We start from the raw sequence: 10570 nt of genomic DNA on the forward strand, positions 1-10570 counted from the left end.
GGTGGTGTCTTGCGGAAGCCAACGAGTGCCAGTGCTGTAAAAATGCTAGAAATTTAATAATAAATTGGCGGCCCCTCGTAAAAAGACCCCCTTGATCACCATCTTGTTACACGTTGTCAGAAATTTTGTTTTTATGTAAAAGTGCTGTAAAATAATTTCCTTCTGTACTTCAGCACGATAAAGAAATTTTAAAAGAGCACATCACAAGAAGCACCAGACATATCGATTTATTAACATAGTTCAGAAACAAATTACATTGCATTGCTGGAAAATACAGTTTCAGCAAACACCGATTTTAGCAATTCTTCGGCAAATGCATGAATAATACTCAAGTCCACACCACAACAACAATTTCCTTAAAACACCCGAATCTTTTGACAATGCAAAACCAAAACAGTTTCCCTGTTGCATTTTGTATATATACAAATAATTTGATCTGTCACCTAACCTATTCAACTCAAGTCGACGCCACAAACAACAATTTTTCCTTTTCTCCCTCCATTTCAGGACACAACACTCATTACTGCGAAAAACCCACAATTGAATACAACAGAAACCAACAACAAGAGCACGGACGCAACGAAAACTCTAAATCTTTCGCCCGCCCGCGCCCTCGCGGTCAGCCGCACATAACAAATGAAGGGATGACGACAGGAGTCGTTTCATTCCGATTGTTTTCTAGGGGATCCTAGAACTCGTCATCAAGCGCGTAATCCTCGTCGTCGGGCAGCATGGCCGTCAAGAGCGAGTACCGCACCCGCAGGGATATCTTGCCCCTCTCGAGGTGCAGCTTGGCGCCCGACACCACCCAGTACCCCGGCAGGTCCTGCGGCCCGCGCACCATCTCCGTCGTGTCCACAAACTTGAGCAGCTTCGGGGGCTGCACCGGGGCGGGCGGGCCCCCGGGGTACACTGCTGAGTTGATATTCACGTCAGCAGGGCGGGGCATTGGCTTCTGCACCGCCGTGGAGAAGTGTGTACTGATGAGCGTTGAGATGAGGCCTGATTTCTGGATTAGGTTCGGGGACCCCTCCCACTCAGGCTGCCTGACGGAGTGGGCGTTCACGACCTTGGAGAAGTGCAGCCGAAGGAACAGTATCTTCTTGAAGCCCTGGCTGATCACTTCTAGCCGTGCTCCCGTGACGATGGAGGCGTCCTCTGACTCCACTGGCGCTGTGCAGACGTGGGAGAAGCGCTTCCACGATCCTATTGGTTCCACGTATTTGCGGTCGAATGGTTCTGGAGTTCGGTTGTTGTAAGGGTCGTCCTCCAGCTGGATAATCTGGGGAAGAGAACAGAGATGTTGGAGATGGATAGCTAATTTGTTACTCTTCTTTCCTTCAAGAAACAACCGGAGCCCCGTAATTGGTCTTTTGCCCACATCAACCTGCACCAAAGTTATAAAGCTGCTCAAAAAACGGAAGAAAATTGATAAAAATATATTGAACCCGCAACTGAGTGGAAACTGTCACTATAACAATAAGCTTGTATATTCTGTATGTAGTGTGTAATGTTGATCGACAACTTATTTTAATAATTAGTTCATGCAGGAGCTTGAAAATTTCTGAATCAATTCAAGAAAATCTAAATATGTCCTATTCTAATGCTACCACTGTTTTCATCATTCCCAAATAAACTAGCGCTAGCCAATCCTGCCATTCATAGGTTACAAGATAAATGTGATTGATGCAATGCCAAATAGAGTACCAGCGCATCCAGTTTTAATAATGTCACCGGGATTGGATCAAAAGAGTACTAGGTTACAAGATAAATGTGATTGATGCAATGCCAAATAGAGTACCAGCGCATCCAGTTTTAATAATGTCACCGGGATTGGATCAAAAGAGTACTAGGCTAAAATATTTTTTCCCAGTTTCAGAATTTCGCGCTTCACAGTTTCACAATGGGGCTTTCCCACTTAACTTTCATCCATTTATCTTTGTAAGTACTTACACATCTTATACCCTTCATATTGTTGTTTTCACTCAGGAAATGCATTATGTTATCCCTCTATCTAGATCTCGCTCTTGAGTGATAATTGGTTCATAGTTATCTAGCCATGTGATCTGAGTTCAGTTGTGAGTTGCAACATATAAGAGCATCAGCTGATAATCAGATAGATCAACTGTCTAAGCTAACGACCAGGTTGTTTAGGCACTATAAATTCTCTGCACAGTAGAATAAAAATTTGAATGGTCACATAAATATGGAGTATTTTATCTCCAACACTTATCCTAACCTATGTCTACTGTCTATGGCGAAGTTTAAGAGATCATGAGACCACGTAAAAACGATAAAAACAAGGAAATAGATAGATGAACAATGTTTCAGTTATGGCAATATGAAAAGTGTGCATACCATGTTGGTGCAAACATAAAGTGTTGGACCAATAAAATTTACTGGCAAAGATGCACTGCTTTGCTTTTTCCTCTGAGGACCGAGAGGGAGGTCACTATAAACTGGTGCCCACTGCCTTGGAAGCTGGAACTCCAAAAACTGGTGCAATTCCTCAATTGGAGGCTTGTCTGTATGAAATTCAAATATATCACCTTGTTATAAATACATCACCCATCACAATGTTCGATGTGCAAAACGATGTTTGCTAACTTGCTTTTTTTGTTTATGACCTAATGATAGGATGGTGACAAACATCTAGCTTCAAAAGGTTGCAATCCAAACATTCCGTTAAATAGAGTTTATTCTTGAAGCTGGCACATTTTTGTATTTCTTTTGCAGCTCATTTGCAGAGACTAGAAATTTATGACATTATTAGGACTCCATATTGAAACACAAATATTAAAGATGACTGAAAACACCCAGAAGCACATGGAGCCTCACAGAAGCAGGCTGATGATGTTGATCATAAGCTAAAATATAGTGGTATTTTTGCCCGACAGATAACATACAGGGAGTGAAGTAGGTGAACAGAGCTATAAAGGACAACTATTTTATAATAAATATTGCCCAAGAAAACCATTTCCTTAGAATCTAAAGAATAGGGACTTTTTTGTAAAAGAAAGAAGCCAGCCCCCTTTACTGTTTGACCCTTACAGTGATCAAGGGTACAGGTTCTAAAGTCCTGAATAGACTATAGAAAACTTACACCCAAATACATCGCGAGAAACACAAGTTCTTTCCCTATAATCCTAACTCTACATACTATCATGAACTATAAATCAATAACAAGGAACCTGTAGGAAAAAAAGGGAGAAGGGCAAAGAGAAACCTTATTTTCAAATAATTAAAATGAACACGCAACTAAAGTACTAGGGCTGAAGATCAAGACTTCTCTTAATATTATTACTAATTATGCAGTTTCAACTTTCAACATTTCATGCTTATAGGTTAAGAGCTGAGAGATGAATAAACTATTCAGCAAGCTTGAAAGGTTCAGAATTTATACTTACAACGAAGGTACAGATTAATTGCATGATTCAGAAAGCCACTACCAGGAACTCCATTCAACAATGAAGTAATAGGTATAAAAGACATTGAGATAACATCAGGTTCTGCTTGAACAGAATTCAGCCACTCGCTATGAGAGAGCATATCTTTATCCCTTCCACCTCTTCGCCTAGGCAGCACTACCAAATCCTGAAATTATCACAAAGAACAAACATAAATAATACTTCTCCTGTGAACAGTCATAAATTATATCAACACAAAGAACTATACCTCCTTCGAAGCATAAGAATTTAGGGGACTGGACTCCACAAATCTCAGTCGCTGCTCTCTTCTGTCACTCTGCACGGCACACAAAAACATAAATCACCGAGCTAAGAAAAACACAACAGCGCCTTTTATACCAAGACATATGGCTGCCGTAAACATTAAGGCATGATGTTCGAATTCAAGTGAACAATGTATACACGAATAGCTCTTGCCTCTTGGAATAAAGAGACGGAAAATAAGGCTATTGGCAAATGTCTCGGCCCTTGCTGTCTATGGCTATGGGCACATGCACAGATGGCAGGTGTGCATGTCAATTTGGATAATTCAAATTAATGAACTTGGAGCTAGTCTGTGATCTACTTTCACTGATCAAAAGCTGAGCCCCTTGGGTACTGCCTAACTACAGAGATGGGTTGTACAAAATTCATTGTGCAAGTAGCGGGTTATGCTAAGGCTATACACGGCTAAATGATCATTAACGTTGAATAGAAAATATGCAAGGGGAGGTCGAAGGCAAAAAAAAGAAGAAGTTTAGAGGCTAGGGTAATACCTTATCCTCCTTCCCATACGCATCCCTGAAACTAATGTCAGATTGCCCATTTGCATCAAGAAATCTCCTGTCAGACATCTCCTTCAATCGTTTTTGAACATCGACGGCTTGCAAGCTTGATGAATGCTGTTGTTTCAAATAAATTACATCCTTCCCTCCCATTTTAACACCAACGACTATATGTGTCCCAAATTTTTGAATGAACCTGCAAGGTTAAGCAATTAAGGTTGAAGTTCAGATTTACGACTTGGGCAGAACAATTGGCTCAGCACATGTTTTAACAAGAACAGTGTACATCCAATTCCAGTGCTACATGCTTATAAAGATGACTGTAGAAAAGAGAACTGATACTATTTACATATGGTCACATCTGACATGAAATTTGCAAGGACTAAAACTGGCAGTAGAGGACAGCTTTCAAAAGAGTCGGTGCTCAGACAATCCACCAATCAGACATGAATGTATCATACCAGAATCAGAACAATTCAGAAAAATGGCAGTCAAAGATTGATGCTATCATCCTATCAAGACTTCATTGAAGGAGCAAAAACACAGAGGCCTATCTTATCTTCAATGACTACATACTTTCAGGTATGACAGAATAAAATATGGATCTAACCTTGCCAAAGCAGCAGGTTCCCAGGTTGATGGAACAGCCTGCTTAACATGATTTCGTAGTACAATTTGTGCCTTAGAGAGTGCAACAGTATATAGTGTGATACACCAACCATCAAAAGCAAGTGACTTGGTACTCGCAGCATCTTTCTGCCAGGAGCCAGTAAATTCAAACATATTATTGAACAGGCCAGATGGAATTTTTCCGGACAAAGATAACTCCCGGTTGAATTGCTCCGACATCTGCAAAATGCTTCATGATTTGAGAAAGGTAGCTATTTTTTTCTCCAAACATTGTAAACACATCCAAACATTATTTAAAGCAGCTTGACAGCTTCCATGACAGCTTTGGAAGGAAACACATGATAGGGACAGAAGTTTGTACTAGTGAAACACAATATTCAGTAGAAGAGATGCTATACCAATCGCCAACCATAGGAAATAAGAAACAAGGTACATCTCATGCTTCTGCAGCACATAAATCATAATCCCGAGCGACACTAGAACAGCATCACAACGAACTCCCGCCCTCCAAGGTGGAAATGAACAAACCTATCGTGGGAAGGTTACATGTTTCTGAGATAGGAGCTATTGGCTAGAGCATGCTGCATGCCAAAAATGCATCCTGCTGGTGCTAGCAAACTGGTAGAAGCATACGATCCCGTAGTTTCTTCTAAATGTCTAAACTGATAATTTTGGACCTTATAATAAGGTAACAACCAAAATATTATCTATGTACGCCTCCATTAGCATTACTCAAACTGGAAAAACACTTCTTCTGGCTGAATACATCTATGCAGGCCTCAACTGTTTGGTGCTTCTATATGTTTCTGAAATGGCAAAAATCAGTACCTAATCCAAGGTATGCTGCCAGCAACCTTGTAAGAAGCCTACAGTCCCAGAGTTTCCAACTTTCTTCCAAATATCTAACCTGATAATTCACAGCCTTCTATTCTGGTAACGACCAAAACATTATCTACATACACCTCACATTACTCACACAGGAAAAGTATTCTGCCTGGAAGTGGCAGAATACATATCTCTACAGGCCTCAAAGTGTTTGGTGCCTATATATGTCTTTGAAGGGACAAAAATCAGTGCGTAAAAAATTGCTAGTTACTAAGAATAGGTGGTTCTGAAATGGTAAATTGACTTGTGTTCATTTCTGTCATCTTCCTTGTTCTGGAGTAACTAATATAGGCATCCAAGAAACCATACCTGCTGGAACGACAGGACATCGGACCGGAACCGCATCCGCTCCCCCTTGTCGCACTTGATGGACTTGGGCACGCCGGCGACGGTGGTGAGGCTGCCGGGGAGCACGATGTCCTGGGTCCCATCGCGGTCGAGCTCGATGAGCGACGGGTCGGGCGAGCCGCGCTGCTTGCAGAACTTGAGCCGGACGTCCGCGGCGACGTCGTAGCCGAGGCCGATGGAGCGGATGGCGGACTCGGCGGCCCGCTGCAGCATCTCCTTGCTGTCCCTAGGCGCCATCCTCGCTCATCCCACGGCGCCGGAACAAAATTTCAACCCCCTGGAGGCGGAACACCCGGAGCAAAATCAGCAGACGACGCGGCTAGACAAAATCGTTGCTCAGCTGAAACGGCCGCAGGACCGGGAAAAGAAACTGAAATTCCTCGCCAGATCGGCCGGAGCCGCGGGGGCTGGCGGGGGCGGATCTGGGCGGCGCGGCCGGAAACACGGGGGGATCGGCCGGCGGCCGCCGGAGGGCCGAAAGCTCGTACCTTTCTGCGAATCGGAGCCCGGGACTTCGCCGGCCGGCGCCGGAGGAACGCCGCGACGGGGCGGAGGAGGAAGACGGCACCGCGCGGCGCGGCGGCGGCGGCGGTGGGGACGGGGGGAGGTCGCCGGGGTGGGTGGGGTCGTGGGGAAGACCACGGGGGCGGCGTGGGAGGGAGGGGAAAGGTCCAGGAGGAGGATGAGGTCTGAGGAGGAGGAGGAGGAGGGGTTGAACAGTTGGAGCAGTGGAGGAGGAGACAGTGACATTCCACTTTTGTTTCTTGTTTTTGTACTAGCTGGGAGATGAATTATCTACAGTGATTAATTATTATTGGTGGCAGGTGGACTGCATTGAAAGTGTAAAAGTGAGAGCCATTGACTTTGGATTTTGGTGTTAGGTTTAGTCCATGCCAATAAATCATTTATAGTGTTATTTTATTTTATTTTTTAAAATTGGTTGTGTATTACATTGAATTTCTTCCCTACTGAATTTTCCCTAATGTTTTTTCTTAGAATTTCATGTGTGGTGGAGCAAATAGTACTCCCTTCATTTTGAATTATAAGATGTTCTTATTTTTTTCCTGAATCGGATGTATATAGACGTGGTTTGTGTGTTAGTTCATTTATTTCAGTCTAGCTATATTTTACTTTCTCCGTTTTATTATGTAAGACGTTTTTCGACACTACATTAGAATGAAAACGGTCTTACATGGGACGGAGGGAGTATATTTGGCTTCATGTTTAATTTGGAATAGGGATGATCCTGTAGAACAGTTGCCCTCATAAAAGGGGAAAGGTTTTTCTTTTCTGACTAGCAAAAAGAAAAAGGTTGAAGAGGTGAGTTTGGCTTCAGTCTCTCGTTTTCTTTTTTGACTTTTTTTTCTCGTTGAAAAGTCTGGTTGTTGGGCGTTGGCAATGGCAAAGCCAGGTTCACGTGCACGCGTACTCTTTTTTTCTCTCTCTCTCTTTCTCTCTTGAGGGGATGTCTATGTCTATGTCTACCTCGTCTAGGTTGCGTTTACGCATATATTGGTGTACTTTGGTTTTAGGCACATGCTGTCAACGAAAAGCTTTGACCATCTTAAGCTGCATAGAACTCATTTTGTGCTGGTTTACGATTTTCACAAACAAAAAAAAGTTATGTATAGATCCTTACTCCGTAATTTTAAAAGTCAGCGTAGGCACCTCGTAGTCGACGTGATTCTCCTATCACTGAACTACATCACCGGAAGTTCTAAAAAAATAAAGGAAAATGCAAGCAGCAGGACTTGAACCCTGCTGGGCTGGGTATACCATTGTTCTTCTAACCATCCAACCACAGCCTGGTTCATCTGTATCCATCTATACTAATATAAAAAGATCCAAAGTGATAAATCCAATTAATCTTGGTAATCAAACCATGTCAATCCAACGATCTAGATTGCTCTGAGTGGCGAGTGCTCAAGATGTTTAGCATGCAATTAATATCATGCCAAATATAATTAATGTATAATTGATCTCCTACCTAATATCAACATGATTAATTTCCTTACCAATACAAACATGCATTGCACGTAGAATTTACTGGTTTTAAATAAGGACCCAATATATCTATCTACATACTTAAATAAATTTTAAAAATGATTTTGCGTAACATAGAATTAGCGGGCTGGGGGTGAAAGGATCGATATAGTTGACTAGAGGGGGGGTGAATAGGCAACTAACAATTTTTAATCTTTTCTTTACCAATTAAAACTTTGCAACAAGGTAGGTTGTCTAGATATGCAACTATGCGAGCAACCTATATGATGCAATAACAAATAGCACATAAGCAAGCAAGGGTTACAACACAAATAAGCTTGCACAAATAAAGGCACAAGATAACCAAGAGTGGAGCCGGTGGAGACGAGGATGTGTTACCGAAGTTCCTTTCTTTTAAGGGGAAGTACGTCTCCGTTAGAGCGGTGTGGAGGCACAATGCTCCCTAAGAAGCCACTAGGGCCACCATATTCTCCTCACGCTGGCCCTCACACAATGCGAGATGCCGTGATTCCACTATTGGTGCCCTTGAAGGCGGCGACCGAACCTTTACAAACAAGGTTGGGGCAATCTCCACAACTTAATTGGAGGCTCCCAACGACACCACGAAGCTTCACCACAATGGACTATGGCTCCGAGGTGACCTCAACCGTCTAGGGTGCTCAAACACCCAAGAGTAACAAGATGCGCTAGGGATTAGTGGGGGAATCAAATTTCTTTTAGTGGAAGTGTAGATCGGGGCCTTCTCAACCAATCCCGAGCAAATCAACAAGTTTGATTGGCTAGGGAGAGAGATCGGGCGAAAATGGAGCTTGGAGCAACAATGGAGCTTTTTGGGGAAAACGTAGGTCAACTTTGGGGAAGAAGACACCTTTATATAGTGGGGGAAACAATCCAACCGTACCCCCCCCCCAAGCAGCCATGCACAGAGCGGTACTACCGCTTGGGCAGGGCGGTACTACCGCTGAACAAGCGGTACTACCGTTCCCTCCCAGCGGTACTGCCGCGCACACGAGGATAGCAAGGACCTGGCCCAGAGCGGTACTACCGCGGAAGTAAGGGTGGTACTACCGCTTGGAGCGGTACTACCGCCACTACTGCCGCTACTAGTACCGCAAAACCCGACACGAAAAACAGAGGTCTCGAGTCGAGGCGGTAGTAGCCCGGAACCACAGCGGTACTACGGCCGAAGACAGCAAGCGGTACTACCGCTTGGGGAGCGGTACTACCGCTTGACGTGCTTCGGCGGTACTACCGCTGGGACAGGTCAGGGCAGGCAAGGAGAGGAAAGGAAGCTCCAATGATGCGGAAAGGAACAGCGGGTGTGATAAGGATGTGTACGTGTTGATTCCACCCTAGCCTTACCAAAGTGGATCCCCTCTTGATAGTACGGTGACTCCTACGAAACTAGTCCACCAACAGAGAAATGAAGGAGCTACACCGTCTTGAATAAAACACCGAGGGGAGGGAATCGTCTCGTGCCAAAGGATGAATCTCTGAAAAGCTCAACGCACACGATTAGTCCGCAAAAGCATTGTCATCAATCACCAAAACACCTTGGGGATAAATATGCCCTTACAATCTCCCCCTTTTTGGTGGATTGATGACAATACGAGATTTGCACAAACGGGGAAAGACATATGACATGCGCAAAACCCCACCGTCCTAAAATGTAGCTTGGCTCCCCCTAGATGTGTGCTATCTAGATAAGTGCTTTGGACTGCACGGCACACATATTAGGATCAACGCTCCCCCTACATTTTAGAGACCAACAACCTAAGCAGGGTATATGAGAGCAGAGTAAATAACAGGATAAGCATGCAACTCATAAGCTAGGTAGACATAGATAAAGATAATCTAGAGATAAGGTAGCATATGTCTCGCACCATATGTCTGGAACTTAGGTCTCACTGACACAAAACCAAACAAAGCAAATGGCGAGAAAGCACACCACAAATAAGACACACTCGCGAAACAGACAATGACGACACAAATCCCTAAACTCTCTCCCCCTTTGGCATCGAGACACCAAAAAGAGAGGGAGTGTTGCTACGGTTCCAGGTGATAGCAAGATCGCGAACATCAGATCTCAGCGGGATCATCTTCGCCACCATCGTCGGTCGGGAACTGCTCGGCATCAGAATCTGTCCACGGGCAATGCTGCTGAACCCAGTCCTCCTCCTCAGTAAGCTGGTCCTCAGATCCACTTAGAATGGTAGCACCCAACTGACGCATGAGCTCCTTGTGACGACCCCTGGCCTTCTTCTCAGCAACATGAGTCATGTACTGGCCGTGAGACTCCATGCAGAACAACTTCTTTATCTTGAGCTTGAGCTTCTTTGCCCAAGAGGGCTCTGCCCCAGAAGGCTCATAGTCATCATCATCCTCAGCCTCAGCCTCCTCCTCGATCTCCATGGCAGCAGCAGACGATGCACCCCCAGACTTAGGGACCTGAGTGCCCCAGTTGTCCTTCTT

General features: G+C 44.2%; 1 protein-coding gene across 1 annotated transcript; it reads right to left on the bottom strand.

Moving 5' to 3' along the window:
• Positions 1-322: 322 nt before the first annotated feature.
• LOC119278851 (MACPF domain-containing protein At4g24290-like) lies at positions 323-6711 on the bottom strand. The gene is made up of 8 exons (XM_037560188.1): positions 6583-6711; positions 6056-6371; positions 4842-5080; positions 4223-4427; positions 3676-3744; positions 3408-3594; positions 2359-2525; positions 323-1387 (listed from the first exon to the last, which is right to left on the bottom strand). Exons 2-8 carry the CDS (start codon positions 6329-6331, stop codon positions 689-691), a joined length of 1842 nt encoding a protein of 613 aa, XP_037416085.1. The 5' UTR covers positions 6332-6371; positions 6583-6711; the 3' UTR covers positions 323-688.
• Positions 6712-10570: the final 3859 nt, after the last annotated feature.

This window comes from Triticum dicoccoides, chromosome 3B, assembly GCF_002162155.2.
Source record: "Triticum dicoccoides isolate Atlit2015 ecotype Zavitan chromosome 3B, WEW_v2.0, whole genome shotgun sequence".
Classification (NCBI taxonomy): domain Eukaryota; kingdom Viridiplantae; phylum Streptophyta; class Magnoliopsida; order Poales; family Poaceae; genus Triticum; species Triticum dicoccoides.